Genomic DNA, 21,549 nt, shown 5'->3' with positions numbered 1-21,549 from the left:
AGTTTCAATTCAGAAAAGTGGTATAAGCCTTCAGGATAATCATGTTCTAAGAGCCTGCTCAACAAATTGCTGTGATAATCAATAAAGTAATTTTCTTTCCTTAGCATAATTTTAAACTGGGGCAAATAAATACATGAGATGAGAAGGTGAATCAGTTTAAGTAAAGAGAAAAGTGTTTTCACTCAGATCTGTTAAACACACACACAAAAAGCCTTTAAAATATATCAGATGAATGAGAATGACTACAGAGCATTGCATTTTCCTTCTTGTAGAAGATCCATCAGTGCAGTCTAACTATCAGAAAGCGGTGTTTAGCAATGAATTCCTCTGTGTTTCATCTTTTTTTTTTCCAAAGGTACCTATTAAATTGGAACATAGGGTATATTACTTAGCTACGATAAAAAGTGTTTTATAATTTTGGATTTCTACATTAATAGTTGTGCATTTTGACCTAAATGCATACAAATTGCTGTGTTTTATATGTGTGATGCTCTTGACATGTGGCTGAAAAGACTATTATGGGATCAATAGTGCTTCTACACAATGAATGGCTGAAAATGATTCTTTGAGTAGCGGGCAATACCATTTTTGCAACATCATGCCTTTTATTTTGAATCTTCTTAGATTTGCAGTTAGCTTGAAAACTTGATGCAGGAATTGTCAACAACAATTTATGATAGTTTTGTGCTGATATAAAGAGAGTAACTTTCACCATTGTCTTAGTTCAGTGAGTATTTTGAGTAGTTCCATTCAGTCCTAACAAATTAGGATGTTGGGGATTTCTCTTTAACCTTACCCATAGCATCCATTTTGGTGCTTTATCTTCTTTCTTATCAATTATATTAATCATTGCCCTGTGATATTATAAGGGAGCTTGGCCATCTGTGGTGGAACCAAGCAATGTCTAATGGTACAGATGGTCATTACTTATGCTGGACAATCACTGGTTACAACGCAGACTGCTTTTGAAGGGACATCCTTCCTTAATGCCAATGGGAGGACACCTAGGTTCAGACTATGAATTGTACTTGCTTGAGTAGAGGCTGGGCACTCTATGGACATGGGCTTTCCTCCAATGCCTTCAGGTCTGCCCCCATCTCCCCCACCAACTCTTCAACTCTCCTCTTCTCTGTTTCTTATCACATTCCCAGCCATGAATCCCTTTTCTTTTGGGGACTGCTCTTCTTCATATTTTCTTGACTCTGAGCAACATGAGGGCAGAAACTATGTTATCGCCTCATTGTCACTGCATCTCCAGTGTCTAATATGATGTCTGGATCCTAGAAAGATTCAGCATACATTTACTGAATTAAATGAATGAATATACAATAGTTTTGAAAAATTAAAATGTTAACAAATAAATGAAGTTACTAGTATGCCTTTGCATGCATGTGGGGGTAATTTAATGGCTGTTCTTAATTATCTTAATCTCTGTGTCAGGTAGAGTATATTCTTGAATACATCTGTGAGCAAACAGCTTGAAGATAGAGGCAAATACATAGGTAGGTCCTTAGAATAATTATTTTATGTTCAAACTGGATATTAAATAATATCTACTTCTCTGTGTTGGCTAGGTAAATATTTGAATGATTCTAATATATCAAATTTGTATGCTAATTATTTATGATTGTGTGCGTGTGTATGTGTGTGTGTGCACGCACACGTGTATATGTGAGAGAGAGAAAGAGGGAAAGAGAGAGAGAGAGAGAGAGAGAGAGAGAGAGAGAGAGATGAAAGGAGGGTGAGAAGTGAGGAAAGGCTCAGAAATGAGATAAAGATTTTAAAAGGTTAGGTCCCTGCATTTAAAAGGCTTAGCACCTAATGCAATGTGCCGTCTAGGAAATGGATAATGACAATACAGAATTATTAGACGAGAGATCCCACTGTTGTTTAATGTGATCTAACTCGTCTTGAGGCAGCCAGGAAAGCGTCATAGATAACGTAAGATTTGATTTTAGCCTTGAGGAGGAAAGCATCGATGGCCTTTTTGGCAGCGCAGAGGGAAATGACCGTCTACGTGACTAATTTGGACTTTAATGTGTTATTTTTCCAAAGTTCAGTTCTTCGTTGAGGTTTTTAACTGATCTTTTTGTGACTGAAACCGCCTTCTCTGAGTTGAGTGTGTCTCCTTCATGTTCCAGAATGAGTCAGGAGATGACCGTAGACTGAGAGTAGCAGCTATCACGAAGTGACATCGTCATAGTCTACTCTTGCTTTATCATTAACGAGCTGTGTTGTCTTGGGCGCGTCACTTACTTATTCCAGGCCTAGAGAATTGGGCTAAAGAAACGTCTCTGTTCCCTTCTAGCTCTGAGAGTTTGTGAGTCTTTAGAACAAGACATTGGGCTCTGGTATGAAGGAGATTTTTTTAACAGTTCACTGCTGGAAATTACGCCTGCCTGTTTCCCAAGGTGTAACAGAAACGTAGTCTATTTTATCACTGCAACTACTTTGATTTTTTTTTTAAGTAAAACAAATATTTTAGATTTTTCTGATTAAATTACAGTCTGGACCAAGGCAGCTCGCTAATTCAGTATCTAGTGTTTGCCTCCTTTATAAGCCATTGGTTCTTTAAAAAAAAAAAAAAAACACAGGGTAAGAGGGCGCGGCCTAGGGGCTCAGGTGTTAGCTAATCAGGCTTCTTCCGGGAAAGTCACCCGAAGACCAGTTGTATGGCATGCTGGGACTTGCAGTTTTCCGGAGGGCCACTCTCCCTTAGTAACTCCTTACTTTGGAGGATGAAGTGGACTACAACTCCCAGAGGGCCAAGCGGCAGAAGCGGGGTCTTGTTCACTCGTTGCGGCTGGGCGGCTAGTTTAAGTTGCCATAGCTGCGAGTCTGGGGAGAGCAGAGTCGGTTGCGCCGCAGCGTCGGGTCAGTTGCACCTTCTGGGTCACCGGTGGCCGCGGGAGCCGGGTGGGACCTCGGCGATGATCCGGCATTAAGGACCTGGGGTCCTTTTCTGTCTCAGGTACCTGCCTCCAACCGCCTTGGCCCTTTCTTTACAACTTCCCTATCTTTTATAGGCGTTTTAAGTCCCACTTCCTCTTGTCCCAGGGGTGGGGACACCAAGGCTGCGCCTCTGTGTCCGATCTGGGGTGGGCCCGTGGATGGGGGGACTGTGTGCCAGCCTGGGGGGGGGGGAGGACAGCATGTCTGGCATCCAGACGCCGCCGCCCTCAGCGTGGATTTCCACAGTCAGGTCCTGGCCAAGTTATCCTGGGAATTTGAAGTTCGTTGCCCATCCTTTGGCTGCAGTTTGTCTTGCCGCTCGCGGTTACACGTGAAACTTGAGCTGTCAGGGAGACTGGCCTCATTTTGGAGGTTACTTGCCTAGCTGGAAGTAGAACCTGCCGTTTTGTATCTGTTCTGTAGTCACAAAAGTTGGCTACCTTTGGGAACGTTGTATCAAGCCTTCCATATGCCAACAAGGGAATAGTCCCAACGTTAGTTTTTAACAGTCCCTTATTTACTTTGTAGGAACACCTGACATTGCATTCCAGCCGCATCCTTTATTTGTTTGATGTAGCTCAGCCACTTTCTCAGACGTCTTGGAGAACTGCTTGATAGTGTCGCTCCAACTTTATTAGGTAAAGCAGCACAGGGCCTGGCACATTGGAAGTGCTCAGTATCTGTTATTTATTTTTATTAATCATGCAGAACTGTGCTAGTAGAAATATAATGTGAGCCAGTCGCCCAAGTTTAAATTTTCCAGTACCCAGAGACGAGGAGGAAGAAACTGGTGAAATTAATTTTAATAATTTAGTTAGCACAACATATCCCACGTGTTTTCGTTTCAACATGTAGTCAATATGAAACTTCCCGAGATAGTTCACATCCTTAAAAAAATATTTTTGTAGTGGTACTAGTTCTTCAACATCTTGTGTGTTTTACAGTTACAGCACAAGTGAAGTTGAACTGGGCAGATGTTGAGAGCTCAGTAGCCATATATGGCTAGTGATTATTGTGTTGGGCAGCATCGACAGAAGATTAAAACTGGCAGTTTCACATGGGTCCAGAAAAATTTGGGTTTGTCTGGGACTCATCTGATGGGGGTGAATTTTGCTGCTTTGTTCATACAGACAAGTGTGCATCATACCTGTGTCTTCTCAGCATGTCTTCTCTGCCATTGCATGACCTGTGTCACTTTGAGCTCTCTCTCCACAGTTTATTTCGATGAACTTTTCCAGAATACCGTTTTTTTTACTTGAAGTGGTTTATAGATGTATTCCCAGCTCTACTTTGTATGTGGACAACTATCACTTCTCTGGATAACTTTCTGTGGATTCTTACAGACTGCTTTGAAAACAGTCACAAAGAATTGAAAATATTTCTGTCCACAGCTCTTCATTACAAGCAAAGGCATTTTACACTTATTTATTTAATTGCAGTATCGAATGTAGGAAGAACTGGGCAGCTTGTAAACTATTTCCTTTAGGAGTGCTAGCATATAGTTAATTAACTGCCTTAGAAATTCAATTGGGTCATTAAATTCAGAAGTAACATGTTAATTTCATTACCTGCTTTAGTTACTTTATCCACTGATAGACATGTTGAGGGAGAGTACTTTTGGCTAGACTTGGGCTACAATTCACACTGTGTGGTCTAGACAGCCCAAGGGATGACAGGGTGTGGGCCATCGTCATCATTGAGGAATACCCTGGCTGGGCACTGGGCGGTGAATTCCTTTGAGTTCAGTGGGGCTTTTGCATGACCCAAGGAGCATTTTCTCTGTTTTCTGATATGCTGTGAACTGTACATAGTGAGGGGGAGTTTATTTTCACCTTTTATTATTTAAAAAAAATTAAGGTTGTAGGTGTGTTTTACCCCTTGTTTCATTTATCTGTAGGTGGTTTGGGGAAAGTGTAGGGGCAACCAAAGATCATCTCCTTGACTAGGCCTTTTGCCCTGAACCTCATGAAGAAATGATAGGAGGCAGACATATGTGCCTAAGAAGAGCACTGAGCTCAGTGGAGCGCAACACGGAGTTTTGGGGGTGTGCTTTGTAAGTATGCTTTCTGTCTGAGTTTCTGAGATAACAAATTTTTGCATATTTATAGTGGAAAAGAATGTGTCAACCAATAGCCTTTGAGGGGCAAGAAACCCCTTTCTAACATGTAGCATAAAAATTAAATGGTTATGCATACAGTGTTACAAAAATTAAGGGGAACAAACAAGATACTTAACAGAAGTAACAGTGATGTAACTATTAGACAAGTAATTGAGAACGAATTTTGTCCCAGGCACTGTAATAGGCACCTTTTATGTGTTGTATACATATAATAGTTTTGTTATACTTATCTTCATTTTACAAATGAGGCAGTTGAGGCTCAGATAAGTCATTTGATTTGCTTGTGATTCTGGAGCCCAAAGAGCAGGTTTTCATCTCCAGGTGTTCTGACCACACATCTCAGTCCTGCCCACTAAAAGAGGCCCCGTTGCTGTCTGTGATGGCCCTCTAATGGGATTTGATTGACAGCATTTTTAGATTAACAGTACCATATAAGTGAAGTTTACTGTTATTTATCTCTTTAAATGTTCAAAGGATTTATTATCTTTCTTAGTGTTTTCAAGATATCATGGTCCTTACATTATTACTGAGGTAAGCGATAGTTATAATTTGTGATTTCTGTAAAATGAACATATTCAATGTGAATTGTCATTGATAATCAAGGGTATACTGTAAAAACCTTTAATTTTGCAATGTAGATTTAAAATTCTGGACGCTTTTAAACATTTTCATGCTGCATTTTGATAAAGGGCACTTAAACATATACCCGTGTAATAACACTGTGTACGAAGTTCTGAGAATGAAACAATTTTACTGCTGAAGTAGCTTGATAGGATTATTTAATGCACAAATTCTCAACTGCAGTCTTGACATATTTGGGAATAATATAAAAATAATCTAGAGTAGATTCGCTGTTATCCATGTAATAATGTCACTGGATTGATTCTAACATGAAATGTTTCAATATGTTCATGTTATTCTGTAGTATATTTTTGTTTGTTGTAATAATGTATTATTATATGTCAGCACATAAAACTCTACAATGTCTCTTTTAACTGCTACACAGTATGCCAAATGACTAGATACATTTAATGTATCTCTTATCGGCAGATTTGTAGGTTTTTCTTATTGTTTGTACGATAATTCTGCAATGAAACTCTATACATCTACATATAAGATGTATGCATACATCTTATATAAACATCTTTTGTTTTCCTAGGATTATGTTTATAGAAGTAGACTATCTGGGTCAAAACATATACATATTACTTATTTTTACTTGTCTTGCCAGATTATTTTCCAGAAAAGCTATTCTAATTAATATTCTTACAGCAAGATGTGCTCTTGTCAACTTTGGTTGTGAGAGCTCTTATTTTTCATCTGTATAAAACATAAACAAGAATATCATTTTATTATTTTAATTTGTAATTCTTTAATTAGTGAAGTAAAGTACGTTATATGTTTGTTAGGGCCATTTGTATTCCGTGGATTGCCTGTTTATATATCCTTTGCACCATTTATTACTGGACTGTTCTTTTTAAATAATTTTTTTTAGAGAGGTGATGAATCCTTTGATTCCCATATAATGCAAATATTTTTCTGAGTTTTTCCTTTTTTTTTTTCCTAACCTCATTTCTAGTGTGTTCTTATCAATAATTATGAATGATCCTTAGAGGCTTTTCAGGTCCTTATCAGATACACTCCGCCCTGAAACTCATATAACCCTTAACATAGATCTGCACAGTGCTGGTGGTGGTGTGTTTGGGAGATGGGAGTATTTGTGGTTACATGAATCTATTTAGCTGATGAACATTTAGAATCTAATCTATGCACAAAATTTGCCATGAAAGTGGTGCTCAGGAATGAATGAATGAGTGCTCAGGAATGAATGAGCTCATGGATGGATGGGTAAGTGAATTGAAGCTATGCCTGAACTATGCTTTTCTGAATGAAGAAAGACATCAAGGAAGAAATGCACTCTGATGATTATTTTAAAGGAAGAAAAGATAAGCAATTTTATAGATTGTAGAAAGAAGGAAAAAGCTTGATGGTGGGAGAGTGAAGCCTTTAAAATGGTGAAAATGAGTTTGCTCATGAGCAGCAATTGGTACATTGAAACAGTGCTGAGAATGGACCTAGATGATAAAGAGCCTAGGTAATTTGGAGTTTACAGCTTTTTAGTACAGTTAAATAATAATTGAGGAATGCAGGTAGCTATAAATGACAATGATAAATTAAAATGATTTGCAATAATTCAAATCATTTGATTCAGTTGTAAGTTTTAACACGTATTCAAATGGATTTAAAGTGTTTATCTTTGTTTACTCTATAATATGCACATTATCAAGTATTCATATTCTACTTTGCACTTCAATCCATATTATTTGAAAATGTACGATAATTAATCTAGGCCATTTCCCAAAAGAATCATTTCATCCAACAGTTATTTAATTAGTACTTAACTAAATGCAAAGTTCTGTACTTTGAAACTTGTCTCAGGATTAATCAGACAGGATAATAAGGAAAATTTCATTGTAAATTCATTTAAAAACGTTCCAACTACATGCCAGGCACTATGCTAGGTGTGGAAATGCAACCAGGAATAAAATAGTGTCTGGTGAGATGAGAATCCAGTGTGGAAACAAGTGATCTCTGGGCTGTGATGAGGTGACATCCACTGTAGGCACTTGGTCCAGGGCAAGGGAGGCGGGGGCAGTGAAGGAAGGCTTTCTAGGGGACGTTTCCTCTGAACTGAGTCTTGCAAGAAAAGTAGGAGTTAGCCAAGGGAAAATAAGTGAAAAGAATGTTCTAGGTGGTGAATCTAGCACCGGTGAATCTCACCGGTGGCGAGATGAGCACAAGGAATAGAAAAAAAATTCTGTGGTACAAATAATCATATTTCATGGGCATGTTTAATAAACGTCTTGCTATAGTAATAGAGTGATAGGAATGCAGAGGGAGGAAAGACCGCTTCTGGCTGGAGATGGAAGTCTTCACTGAGATTTTATTATTGGAGCTCTGTCAGACAAGATGAGTGGAATTTAAACAGGTGGCAATATTAGACAGCACAAGGCATTTTAGCAAGGACGAATGACATTAATGGGGAATGGAAGTGGTAGAAGAATAGCTGGTGTAACAGCGGAATGCAGGCCTTATGTTTTCTGTGGTTCTTTTGTTAAGAGATAGGTGGCTGGCTGAGGGTCTTGAATTCCTGATTCAAGCACCTTGCTCAGGGATGTGGGCAGTGGGGTGTCAATGAATGTTGGAATGGATAGGCAGAGAGTCAGAGTTAGAGAAACCATTTTGGTTGGAATGCGTTGGAGAAAGTCCTGACTCATGAATGGTGCCAGTGGCGAGGAGAAGGGTTAAATGCTTAGAAACCTGGACGATGAGGGAACGTTCAAGACTCAGCTCTGCCACTTGGTGGCTGTGTAACCTTGGGCACCTTTCTTAGCTTCTTTAAGCCTCTGAGGTCTAAATCATGATGGCAGTAGTACTTACCTTGTAGGGTTATTGCTATACAGCAGTCTGTGTTGTTAAAGCTTTATTATTTCAACTTGTGTTTTTGGAAGGTTTTTGAAATTGAGGTTCTTGACTGGAATCCACATTCATGTATTCCTAATAATTTAGTTTTTAAAATATGATTAGTTTTAAATGATATTTAATTGCATTTCCTTATAATTGGATTCCTTTCTAATCCTATATCTTTTAAAAAATTATGTAAACATTTAAAAACATTCCAGGAAACAGTTTATGGTGCAAAGTTAAGAACTCCAATTGCCTTTTATTTAAAAAAAAAAAATTAGAAGTGTTTATTATATTTTAGAAAGAATATGTCAGTTATTCTATTTGTTTACTTTTAAAATTAAGAATAAGAAATGCAAAACTCTTGAATAAGCATATCAGTAAGTACAATGAAAATGTATTCCAGTTGTTTATTAAAGGAGAGTTAAAGGAAAGATCTGAAGATATAAAGTAAAAGAAGAGTAGGAGAAGAAAGAAATATGGGAATAGAGAAACAGTGGAGGAAAAAGGAGAAATAGAAAATATATAGGAGGTGTGATCAAACCATACCGTGAATGTTTAAATAAAAAAAAATGTATTACAGTAAAAGACACATGCCATTAATCCCCCTCAAAATACTCCCCCTTGCTTCGAACACACTTACTCCATTGTTCTTGCCACCTTGTGAAGCTGTTCTGGAAGTCGTCTTTCGTGAGTGTTGTTTTTAGTTGCGCTGTCATGGCTGCCTCGATGTCCTAAATCATTTTGACTTTGGGGAAAAGCCAGAAGTCTCATGGTGCCAGATCCTGTCAGTAAGGTGGATGAGGACACACTGTAATGTTTTTATTTGACAGAAATTGCAATATACCAGAAACGACGTGTGACATGGAGCGTTGTCATGATGGAGGATGATTTACGGCACACTTTAAAACACACCTTCTCTCAACCGTAGCTCACACCCGACTGACTGCACCGAACAAGTTGAAACTTGTTACACACTGTTACTAAGGTTTGATGTGCCACTTCCTGTATTGAAGATCCCTGCCTTTCCCTTGGATGGCACTCGGCAGCAACAGTCACCATATTTTGTGATCACAATGGAAAGGCTCCGTGTCACACATCACTTCTGGTACAACAATTTCTGTCAAATAAAACCATTGTGGTGTGTCACATGCACCTTATTCACCGGATCTGGCACCGTGTGACTTCTAGCTTTTCCCCAAAGTCAAAATGACCTTGAAAGATTAATGTTTTGAATTGATTCAGGACATCGAGGCAGCCACGACAGCGCAACTAAAGACACGAAAGAGGACTTCCAGAACTGCTTCAGAAAGTGGCAAGAACGATGGTATAAGTGTGTTCGAAGCAAGGGGGAGTATTTTGAGGAGGATTAATGGCAATGTTTCTATTACTGTGATAACATTTTTTGTATTTAAACATTGATCATACTGTTTGATCACATCTTGTGTTTAAGAAACAGTCTGTTACAAAAATCTTAATGTTATGGGGAACAAATATATAGCTCCAACTGCTATTTATGATTGCTTAGAATTTTTTTTTCCAAGAATTGCTAGCCTATCACTTGTATATCAATTACTTATGCTTATTTTGTGCGTCCTAATTTGAATTTGTCAAAACCTTCCTCCCCTTCCCCATTAGAAGACTGAAAACAACCTGTTTCTCAAGGAGAGTAGGCTCGAGAGGAAACTTCAGGAAATTAACTATCTTCTGAACCAAATCAAATGATTTATTAGTAAACTATATATGTATGTATAGGTTAGAATTTTTATGTGAAGTGTCTGTTTTTAAATTAATGTTTTAAAATAAACACAGTGTTATTTTATAATATGTGTTTGTTGGCTGGATTTGGCTTGCAGTCTTCCAATTTTCATCCTTAGATTTAAACAAAATGGTGTCAGAAACTCAGGATTTTAGCTCCATCTTTGTCCAGGCTGATCTCTTGCCCAGCCTGAATCAGTTTGGACAATCAGTAGAGGTTGTCTGTACCTCCACAGAACTTCATTCTTGTCTGAAGTTTATAATATTTTGGAAATATTGTAATGTATATTTATTACCTGTCAGCAAATACAGGAGTGCAATTCTAGAGCTTTACAAGTAATGAATCCATCTTGGGTTTTTCAGTATCCACTTCTCTCGGTTTTTTTTTGCTGTTGATTTTTCGTCCTTGTACTTGAAAAGCTGGAGCAAGGGGAGCAAAATGCAGCTGGGGGCTGCATCTGACTGGCTTCAGCCCTGGAATAGAGGGTGTGTGTGTGTGTGTGTGTGTGTGTGTGTGTGTGTGTGTGTGAGAGAGAGAGAGAGAGAGAGAGAGAGAGAGAGGGAGACAGAGAGAGAGTTGTTGTGGGAATGGATGCCAGATATTTTATTCTATGTTCCACTTATTCTGTTGCTGGCATCCATTCCCACAACAACTCTCTCTCTTTCTCTCTCTCTCTCTCTCTCTCTCTCTCTCTCTCTCTCTCTCTCTCTCTCACACACACACACACACATATATATTATATATATATATATAATTTTTTTTAAATGTTAATTCTCTATATCAGAAGTTCTCAGACTGCGATGATTTTACCCACCTGCCCCTGCCCCAGGGGCATTAAGCTTAGCATTATCTGGAGACTATTTTTAAATCCGTTCCCTGGTAGATGATGTGAGTGCTCTGCTATTTGTACCTTCTCTAGTTCCTCAGAGACAGATGGTTATTAACTGGATCCCGTTTCCTTGTCTCATCCATCTGTCAAACTTCTACTCATCCTCCCAGATGAATGGAAGGATCCCGACCGGACTCCCCTGGCATTTTGTGGTACTACGAGTCACTGTAGGTAGCACTTTTACAAGTCTCTCTTATCAAGGACTGGCTTATTTATTTACTGTCATCTCTCATTTCTGATGTAGTTGTAGCTCAGTAAATGATGACTGCATGAGTCTGTTTAAGTTTTCTTTGATTCTGTTTCATGTGTCCTACATTATCTACTGACTTAACAGAGACCCGCATGTTTGACTGGACAGTTGATTTTGATCTTACTTGAATTTACCAAAAGGTGTGAGGAGATGAAGTTACAGAGAAGCACAGGTATAAAGAAGCCAGATGTAACGAGTCACTGTTCGTCCACGGTAACCTCCCCTGGCTTGGTAACTTTTTCTCTTGAAGGATGAGGCAAAACTCTCAAGCCGTACAGCGACTGAAACAGTGAGAAATGCATTTTGAAATTTGAACTTGGTTTGTGATTAAGCTTAAAATACACTCCCTCCCCTCCCAGCCCCCTTACATTTCAGGGTTATTACCTTTACCGTGCTCTTCGAGGATGAGTCGCCCTGGGCAGGGACGGCTCAGGCACTTGGAGGCCACAGAGGCAGTCACCTACTTAACATGCACTTGTCAGCTTTTGTGAAAGTATCACCCCTGATGCTGGGTGCTTATCTTTTATGGAACAGCTTGCAAATCCTAATTGTTTTAAACTGGCTCTGGGGAAAAGAGACTTGAGAATCAATACATTACAGCTCTCATACATACAAATGTGCATCATTATAATGAAGACAATCTGATGGCTTTTTTTGTCAAATCAAAAGCGGTGGACTTGGGTTTGTAGACTCACACTGCCAATCCTCTCCTTACAGCGGACAATGCAGTTTTATTCTCTGGTCGCAGTGTTCAGGTTTGCACAGGCGTTTCTTTTTGATGGATGTCCCCTCAGTGGGAGCAAATTGATGAGGGTTCATTACTTGCTCTGGTGGCAGTATATCTTTATAAAGGTTCATTAAGGCAGAAGCGACAATATTTATGCCTTTAAATACTGATGTGTTGGTAACAGCCAAATAAACTATTTTAAGAATTGTACCATCTGGTTTCACACCCAAAGCTTTCTCTAAGACTGCAGACTTGCACCCAAGGTCACCCAGGCTAATCCTCTATAGTTTTCGAAGAAACTCAGCATCTGAAAATCAGAGGACATAAATATTACTGCTTTCTCATCAATGAGAAATTTCATTGTACCAGTAGGTGGTAGTCAACTGCAGAGAATATTTTCTATTTTTTCTCCAGTTGGAGGAAATGCCTTTCTCACCTTTAGCCAGAATTTACATAGGTGATTCAGCTTCTTTAAATTGTTCTTTAAGAGTTCTTCCAGCATTCTTCAAATTTAGCAACTCTTTTATCAACAAATGTTGCTGAAACTTCTTATGATAATGAGGATGGGTTTTTGATCCAACCGAACTTTTGTCTTTTAAATCTTTAAAAATGATGAAAATTTTCCTTGAGCATATGTAAATTTGTTTTTACTAGTGCTAGTAATTCTTCTTTGGGATTCAGATTGTGATTGTGATTAAATATCATTCATTAACCATTTTTAATTTGTTTTCCAAAGCAGAGTTTGATTGCATAAGCTATGTCAGTACACATTACTATATTTTCACATAGTCCTTCAACTATTAAGTTCATCCCAGTACAAAGAATATTTAAGAGAGTCAGTTTTTGAATTTAGTAACTGTCCTTTAGCAAAACTGCAAAGAGAGAATCATGCATAATTAAAACAGTCTCTTTTTAGCTCATAAACTCGTGATCAATGGTACCTTTGTCCCGTTAGGACTCGTCAGTCTTAAACAGTAGATACAGGCACTCTGATTCCATATCTGCTCTCTCTGAAAGTGAGCTTTAGATTTGTTTTTCTGTCTTTACGTTCAGTTTTGCTTTCTGATAGTACATTCATTGTAGAAATTTCAGGAGAGAGAGGAATGTTTAAAAAAGTAGAAATCTGCTCTAAACTATAGATAGTGAATATGCTTTTGTGTATTTTCTTCCCCTTTATCATTGCCCTTTCCCACTTCTCTAAATTTGTGTGCTGGTGATTTATATTCACATACAGACAATATATAATGCTTATTAAAAATTGGAATTCCTACTTTCATCCCTTATATTGCTATTAAATGTCTCCAGAAACAGGGTTTCTAACGTCTGTGTACTGTTCTATTGTATCAATGTACAGTATTTGAACCATTCTCTTATAATTTGAAATTTGTTTTTATCTTCCTTCTATTGTAATTTCCCAGTAAATATCCTTACATATAAATTTCTGTATGTGTTCCAGATGATTTCGTTAGGTGAAAGTTTTGGAAGTGTAGTTGCTAGGTCAAAGGTACAAACTGCTTTTGAGACTCAAGGTTTGCTGATATTCAGGCAAACTATATCAATTTACACATTCCCATTAGGACAATGTAGCCGGGCTTTTCCCCCTACAACCTGGCTAACCAAGACATTATTATTTAAAGGAAAACAACTTAGTAGGCTAAAAAGCATCTCATTGTTTAATTTATATTTTTTACGTTAATAGGTAGGTAAACATTACATTTAAGGTTTTTTTCTTTTTAACTTTATTCTTTTGGATCCCGGAAAAGTAAAGCCAAACAGTTGCTTCAGCCTTAGTTTCCTGTTATGTTTCCTGTTGTGGGAGGGAGCTACATGGTGGGCATACAGCCTTTGTCCTTGTGGACAGAAGGTAGGAGAACAGAAGAGTTAGATGTGGGAGGAAGGGCAGAGGAGGGACCTGAGTCTGACAGGGTGTTCTCTAGCTCTGTGCCGACTAGTATAAGAAGTTGGACCTTCCATTGATTCTTTTGCTGATCACACGATGGAATTGGATATTCCATTAATTTTTTTTTGATGCTACAATGGAATTGGATATTCCATTGATTCTTTTTCTGATGCTGTATTTATTTCACTTTGAAAAACCTAAACTCATAGCAAGGGTCTTTTGCTTGTTTATTTAGTTTTATTTTAATGAATATTTTAAAAGCATGACTGCTTTCATTTAATGCTCTAGAATCTGTACTTATTTAGCAAATTCCCATTATCTTCCCTTTAGATGCATGTTCATGCACTTCCCAGATTCATTCAGAGTCATGGTCTAAAAAGTCCAGAATATTCTAAATCATTAAAGAAATTTTCATCACACTGGATTTAATAAGACAGAAAAAATAACCATATGGATTTTAGGAAGATTATAATAATTAATGTTAAAGGTTAAGTTAACTCTCCATTAAACAGAAAATAGAATTATTGGAATACTCAGTAAGGTTTCACATTTGATCAACTGTGTTTTCGCCGATACTTTCTTGTCCCAAATATATTTCATTTCTTCAACTTCTATAAAAGGTTGTCTGAAATTTTTGAGATTGCCTTGCATGAAATAATTTTTGTTTGTGTTAAATAGAAAATTGAGGTAATGATGGGAAAAAAGCAGATTTAGAGCAGTTTTTATTGATGAGATTATTCTCAGGATGTTTGACCTAATTTGGTGGAGATGTTGATGATGCTCACCATCTTCTCATGTATTTGTTATTGCAGAATTTGTACTTCTGTTATAGCATTTAATTCTACATTTTAAATTAAGTTGCATGAGAGTGTTCACTGTACAATGAATGGGATTTTCTTATTTTAGGGCATTCTGTGTGTGTTACATTTTTGTTTAAAGATAACATACAGCTCATTAGACTGGAAATCAGACTAATATTGAGACCTGCAGGTCCTAGAGAATCTCAGTTTTTTCATTGTAGAAATACCAATCCATCTGTCCCGTTTACTTGTTGGTAGGATGAAGTGAAGTACTATATGTGGAAGTGCTTTTAAAATTTAGGAGCATTGCACAAAACAAAGGGTTATTTATTATTTAGAGCTGTAAACATGACTAAATAATATTTGAGGAATTGCTCTCTTAAAGCAGAAAAAAACTTCATAAAGGAAGGATAGAATTACATGGGGAAGTGACTTATGTTTTCAAACTATGTGTATAGAAATTACAATATGCCAAAGGACTAATGTAATAGATACTTCAAAAAATAAATAGCTGAATCAATCTCTTATTCCTGTACTCTTTTCCGTTTGATTGACCATGACCTGGATTTATTTTTAAGGATTTGTGAACACCAATGGCAGAATCCTCCAGTGATTCAGACCACTTCCGCTCTCGTGACAGATTGAGTCGATGGGCTGCCAGGTCAATACACAGGGAAATTCGAAATCGTCCTACAGTAGATGCCACCGAGAAGGTCAACACTATAACAAGTACTTTACAGGTTAGTTTAACAATCGTTAAATAGTTTAAGCTGAGTAGTAGTTTCAGTCAGTGTATTAGTTTTTTTGCTGCCATAACAAATTAGCACAAGACTAATGTCTTAAATAACGAAACTTATTTTCTTACAGTTCAGTAGGTCAGAATCTGATGCTAGTCTCTTTGGACAAAATTAGGTTGTTGGTAGGGCTACTCTCCTTTCTGGGGGCCCTAGGGAAATGATCTGTTCCCTTGCCTTTTCCAGCTTCTGGAGGCTGCCCACATTTCTTGTCTTGTGGCCCCATCATCCTGAAAGCCTGTAAGGATGGGTTGAATCCTTCTCATATTGCATTACTCTACCTCTTCTGCTTCTCTCTTCCACTTTTAAGGATGCTTGTGATTACATTGAGTGCACTCAGTAATCCAGGATAATTTCATCTCAAGATCCTTAATTTAATCATATCTGCATGAAGTATATTGATATCTGACTTAACTATTATATGCATTGTACCTTTTACAAACGGTTGATTTAGCTTTTAACATACTACTAAGATTGATAGGGAAAAATACTGTTTGGAACACTTAATAAAGTCCATTTTCTTTCTCAAGGATACCAGTAGGAACCTGCGACAAGTAGACCAGATGCTTGGACAGTATCGAGACTATAGTAACGGACAGGCGGGTGTTATAGAACACGTAAGAATGTTTACATATTTATGTTTTCTCTTACCCACCTTTTTGGAAATGCAGAATTGAGGAATGGGGTTGTGAGATAAAGGAGATAACTATTGTGAACAGCTTTTAGATTGCTTTACTATTTTGTAGTTTAAATTTAGGTTAGCTTCTCAGATGGATTGACAACGAGCTTGTATTGATTAGATTCTGTTGAATTTGAAAGCTGTAAGTCAGAGGGCTAAGAAATCAGGACATGAATTCATCTGAGACTTACTAAATTTGGGCCACAGATACCCCTCATGGGGAGTAAAGAACTTTAATTGTAAAGTAATAGATGCTCATTGTTTAAATAAATACTAAAACTCCTGCCCTGTTTCCCTGAAAATAAGATCTAGCCAGACAATCAGCTCTAATGTGTCTTTCGGAGCAAAAGTTAATGTAAGACCGAGTCTTGTATAAGAGTAAAATATATTATATTATATTATGGTAAAATATATTATTTTACTAATTATAGTAATATATTATACTATAGTAAAATAAGACCGTATTTTACATTAATTTTTGCTCCAAAAGACACATTAAAGCTGATTGTCCGGCTAGGTCTTATTTTTGGGGAAACATGGTATCTCATAGCTCTTCCGAGCCCCACTCCAAAGAGGTAACAATTTTGACAGTTTCTTCTAAATATTTTCTCTGCATGTATAAGCATACATGTGATTGCTTTAAAAACTGGAATCATACATAATATTACGCAACTTTTTAAGTTTAGTAATGTATATCATTTTCCATATGACTCATATGTCATTCTTTTGAAGAGTTATATAATATTCCACAGTATAGATGTATCTAGTTTTGTTTTTTGTTTGTTTGTTTGTTTTTTTGGTTGTTATTGTAAGTAATGCAGCAATGACCATTATGGTATACTTATTTTTGTATAATAATGGGTGATTCCTGGGAGCGGAGTTGCTGGGTTAAAGGATATGCACACTTACAAATTTGCTAGATATTTCAAAAGTGCCCTTTCAAGGATGTGCCAGTTTATATTTACTTCGCATGGGATATAAGAAGGAAACGTATCCTAGAATTCTGAAATAAAATGAACATTTTTTATTAATATTTTGCTAATTCTATCTGTTATTTCCTTCTTTTGAAATTTGTTAATTCATCTGTAAACTCTTAAAAACCCAGTTAAATTTATTGTTTCCAATTATGAGCATGTACTCTAATAATAAGACTAATACTATATTTGTACTATAATGATTGTTTTATATATATCTGCTATACTGAACTGTCACATAACTTCCAAGTTGTAATTGATGATTTGTTATTTTGTTTTTACAAAGCAGAAGTACAATCATCATTATTTGCTTGTAATTGGAAGCTAATTACTTGTGCACAGGGAAACATATCTTCTCTCATAAGGTTTTCTACTATCATTTAGAAAATAAATTTGGACTTTTTTGTATCTACAAGATTTTTATGACTTATGATGCATTAGACAGATGGAGCTATAGGTTTTTTATATTTGGGAAGCTCTGAAATGTAGATTTAATTACCTTTTTAATAATGAGAGGTAATACTTTACTTTTTAATTTATTAGTGAAAAATTGAAAACATTAATAGCAAAGAACAATCCTACTTCGTCATGTAGAATATTAGATTCTTACTTACGGTAGCAAATTTCCTTTGAATTGTGCCATTGGGAAATGAAATTTTGTATTAGAGAAACTTCTGTATAGATAAGCATTTAAAATCAAATGTGTCCTGTGGCAGTAAGCCTTTATGGTAGACCTTGAGTTGAATAATACTGAACTCTGGGGGAGTGGTTTTATACATGGGAAGGAAATAAATTCAACAGGTACTTCATTTCCATTTAAGTCGTATGTACATAGACTGCAAAGCCACTCATAAAAAATAGGACATAGGAGAGCAAGAATTGCTTTTTTTTTTTTTTTTTTTTTTTTGCTTTTGACTATTCCTTAGTCTGGTCTAGAATCTCCTCCTCAGTCTCTCCATGTTCCTGTTCTGTTAATGTAGTTGGTCCTCAGTGATTTTCCCCTCCAGCATACCAGAGGACTATGTCACTCATTACCGTGTGTTACACTCACTTGATAGAGCAGCGATCTTCCCCCTGCCACCTGTAAGATGTGCAGTTCAGAAAGAGTACTTCTCACAAGTGATGATGACGGGCTCCTCAACGACAATTGCTTTCTTAGCATTAAAATATTTACAGCTGTGGGATATGTCATCCCCCAAAATGAGTGTATGTAGTGTGCCCATTATCATGTGATTTATCTGAATCTTTACAGTTATATTCTTTAAATTCTTTAAGTACATGGTAATACTATCCATTTTTAATTCTCTTTTAATCAGTATGTTCTATTTAGGGAGGAACCCTGGGGATTGATTGATTTTTTTTTTTTTTTCTTTTTGAGACTATGCTGCAACTCATACAAGTCTTTTTTCTGTGGAACCTACCTTTTTTTTTTTTTTTTTTTTTTTTTACATCGTATAACAGCTTAATCCATTTTAACCAGTATTCAACTGTTTGTTTATTTTTTGGGAGAGTTGATTTTATTGGGGTTTAATTTTGTGAACATAATTTGCCAACGGGTGAGGGGGGAATATAAATATTTGAGGCAATGTTTTCTTTCCAAGATGATTATTCAACATAAAAAGTTAATACCTTCTGCAGTGGAAATAGGAACTCCAGCTGATGAGGCGAAAGTAGTTAATGTTGGGTATAAAAGAAAAACACAGTTCCCTTGATTCAAATCAGCTGATTCATTCATTTTTTTAAGGTCAAGATTGGTTAAAATATAGTAATATCAAATTAAACCTTAGAAGCTTGCATTAATAGGTAATTTTTCTTCTAATTAAGTACTCTGATTAAAAATTCCCTTTGGGAGTAATCGCGTTACCATCTGGCACGTAAACTTTGGAACAATTTGAATGGTAAATAATAAAGTCCAGGTTTTTTTTCTATTCAGTGGGTTTCAGTGGTCAAATATACTTAGTGACACCTCAGAAGGATAAGTTAATTGGTTTAGAGCCAGACACAAGCCACTTGTAATACCTCAAAGCTGAAGGTACTGGTCTCTTTCTCTGTGGCTGAGTTTTACTAATTGTCTTGAAGGTAAGAATTGGTCGTAGTCTTTTAATAACTTTGACCGTAAGTACTAAGAGTCGATGGATAAGAAATTATAATCAAACAAATTCTGTTGAGACCTTCTTTTTTGCAAATATATTTTAGATCTTAGGAATTAGGTTCTTAGAACTTTATGTTTAAATTTATGTTTAAATTTTTATTACCAAGTATCTCATGAAACTACTGGGCAGGAGAATAATTTTGACAGGATTTTGCTTTGAGGGTAGTGGATACATTTAGATTTTTTGAGTCAGACCTCAAGTTGAAGGATGATTTTTTAATTAGACACCACTCTGTGACTTTGGGAAAGTTATAAACCTTTTTGAACTACGGTGTCATCATGTGATAAATGAACATAATCATGTAACCCTCATTATAACATTTATTGCAGTGGTCACACTGTTTTAGACACTTGTTAAACATTTATGTTCTTGTTATTTTTTTAATCCATCCAACAATTCCTCTACCCTCAAGCATTTGCTATGTTCTTAATACAGGTACTTGGTATATTCTAGGCACTCAGTACATGTTCCTTTCCTTTCCTTGAATACATTGGCCTAACTTCAGTTTCATGAGTGGATCACTGTGACTATAAACAACATGAGACATTACAACATTCTCAGTGATATGTGTATCTGATTATTTTGCTATTAAAGTATGTGCTAAATTAGACAGCATACGTAGTACTGCTTTTTCTTCCTCTTATGTTTATGAGTCAATTGTCTGTTCACCCAAAATGCAGTAATGTGGTATTAACAGCGTCTTTCATTTTTCCATGAGTGCCCATTTATTGACATGCAGAATAGTATGTGGAAATATTGTTTATAATTCTTTTAAAATTGTGGTTAAAATGCCTATGATGCATGCCTTTAACTATATGGGATTTCATTCAAAAATAAAATAGTCACATGAATAAAAATGATACCATTTGAAAAGGAATTTTTAAATTTCAGGAATATTATCATGGGCTTATGTTCCTATAAATCAGCATATGAAGAGAGGTTAGACATAGCAGCCAGAGATAAAGATGTTTTGGTAAAAACAGCCATTTAAAAAATACATTTTAGCAACAGGTGGTGGGACCAGAAAAGTGTACAAACCATAAATTTGTACTCTTGTTTAATTTTGTTTGTAAAACTCCTGTCTCTTTACTTCTCCTCTGCCTCATCTTCCTTCTTATTTTAATAGTAGAAAATAAGTAGACTGTAAGGAACCAAAATAGAGCTGATAAAATTAACTCTACAACCAATCTATTTTGCAGTCTGTGCCAGACTGCAGTTTGTAGAGAAACAGGCAATGAAGAAAAGGCAAGCATAAAGCACTTAACAAAGTTCCCATGGATGACAGACAGTAATATCCTGGACAAAATTTTTAAAGTGACTTCTTTTCTGCCTCCAGTTTTGACTTGGATTTTGTCAAGCTGACCCCTAACATTTGTAAATTTAAGTACTTCAATTTTTTTTATGTTAACATGATAGATATAGCTTAAACTTATAATATAAACCATCTCCATGGTCCCCAGTGCTATATACATTGTGAATGTTTGCTAAATAGTGACTCCTTAGTGTCAAGTGAAAACAAAACAAATGGCTAGACAAAATATTTATATGATTTCAGTTTGTGCTCAACAATACGGCTAAGTGCAGTTATCTATACATGACTAAATTTGCATGAGTTTTTGTATAATCTATGTTAGGGAATCTGTTTTCTTAGTATGAAAATAAGGAACAATTTGGAGTAAGAAAGTCTCTGAAGAAGCTAAACGGGTTCTCTAAATGGTTTCCATAATTTAAGCCTACTTTACATTGCAGCCGTTAGAGTTTTTCCCAAGGTTGTTGCTGGCTTTTTTTTTTTTAAGTTGTGGTTTTCATTTGTGTGGAAGCTAATTATTTGAATATGTGATAGGTACTATAGTTATGTGTGAGTATTCACTGTTTCTGGTTTATTTGTGTTATTGTGGAATAATGGTAGATATCTTTTACGAACTATCTAGTAACTGTGTTTAGTGTGATTTTTTTTTCTCTTTCACAATGAGTTTAGTCAAGGATAGGATTAGTTTTGTTGAGACTGAATTTGTAAGATATAATGCTTATTAGTGAAACAGTTACCGGTTTTATATGTTGACCAAAGAAGTTCATGCATGTGATTTT

At 36.4% G+C, this 21,549-nt stretch overlaps 1 protein-coding gene across 1 annotated transcript in view; it reads left to right on the top strand.

The window, feature by feature from the left end:
- Window positions 1–2,759: 2,759 nt before the first annotated feature.
- CEP128 (centrosomal protein 128) overlaps window positions 2,760–21,549 on the top strand; it is a 317,243-nt gene continuing 298,453 nt past the window's right edge. Inside the window, exons 1-4 of the mRNA XM_081048990.1 lie at window positions 2,760–2,971; window positions 4,850–5,005; window positions 15,440–15,601; window positions 16,186–16,272. Coding sequence (XP_080905116.1) covers window positions 15,455–15,601; window positions 16,186–16,272 — 234 coding nt within the window. The 5' untranslated portion in view covers window positions 2,760–2,971; window positions 4,850–5,005; window positions 15,440–15,454. The remainder of the gene's footprint in view (window positions 2,972–4,849; window positions 5,006–15,439; window positions 15,602–16,185; window positions 16,273–21,549) is intronic.

The sequence above is a fragment of the Rhinolophus hipposideros genome, assembly GCF_964194185.1.
Source record: "Rhinolophus hipposideros genome assembly, chromosome: 5".
NCBI classification, from domain to species: Eukaryota; Metazoa; Chordata; class Mammalia; order Chiroptera; family Rhinolophidae; genus Rhinolophus; species Rhinolophus hipposideros.
This window is presented reverse-complemented; position numbering and strand designations above follow the sequence as displayed.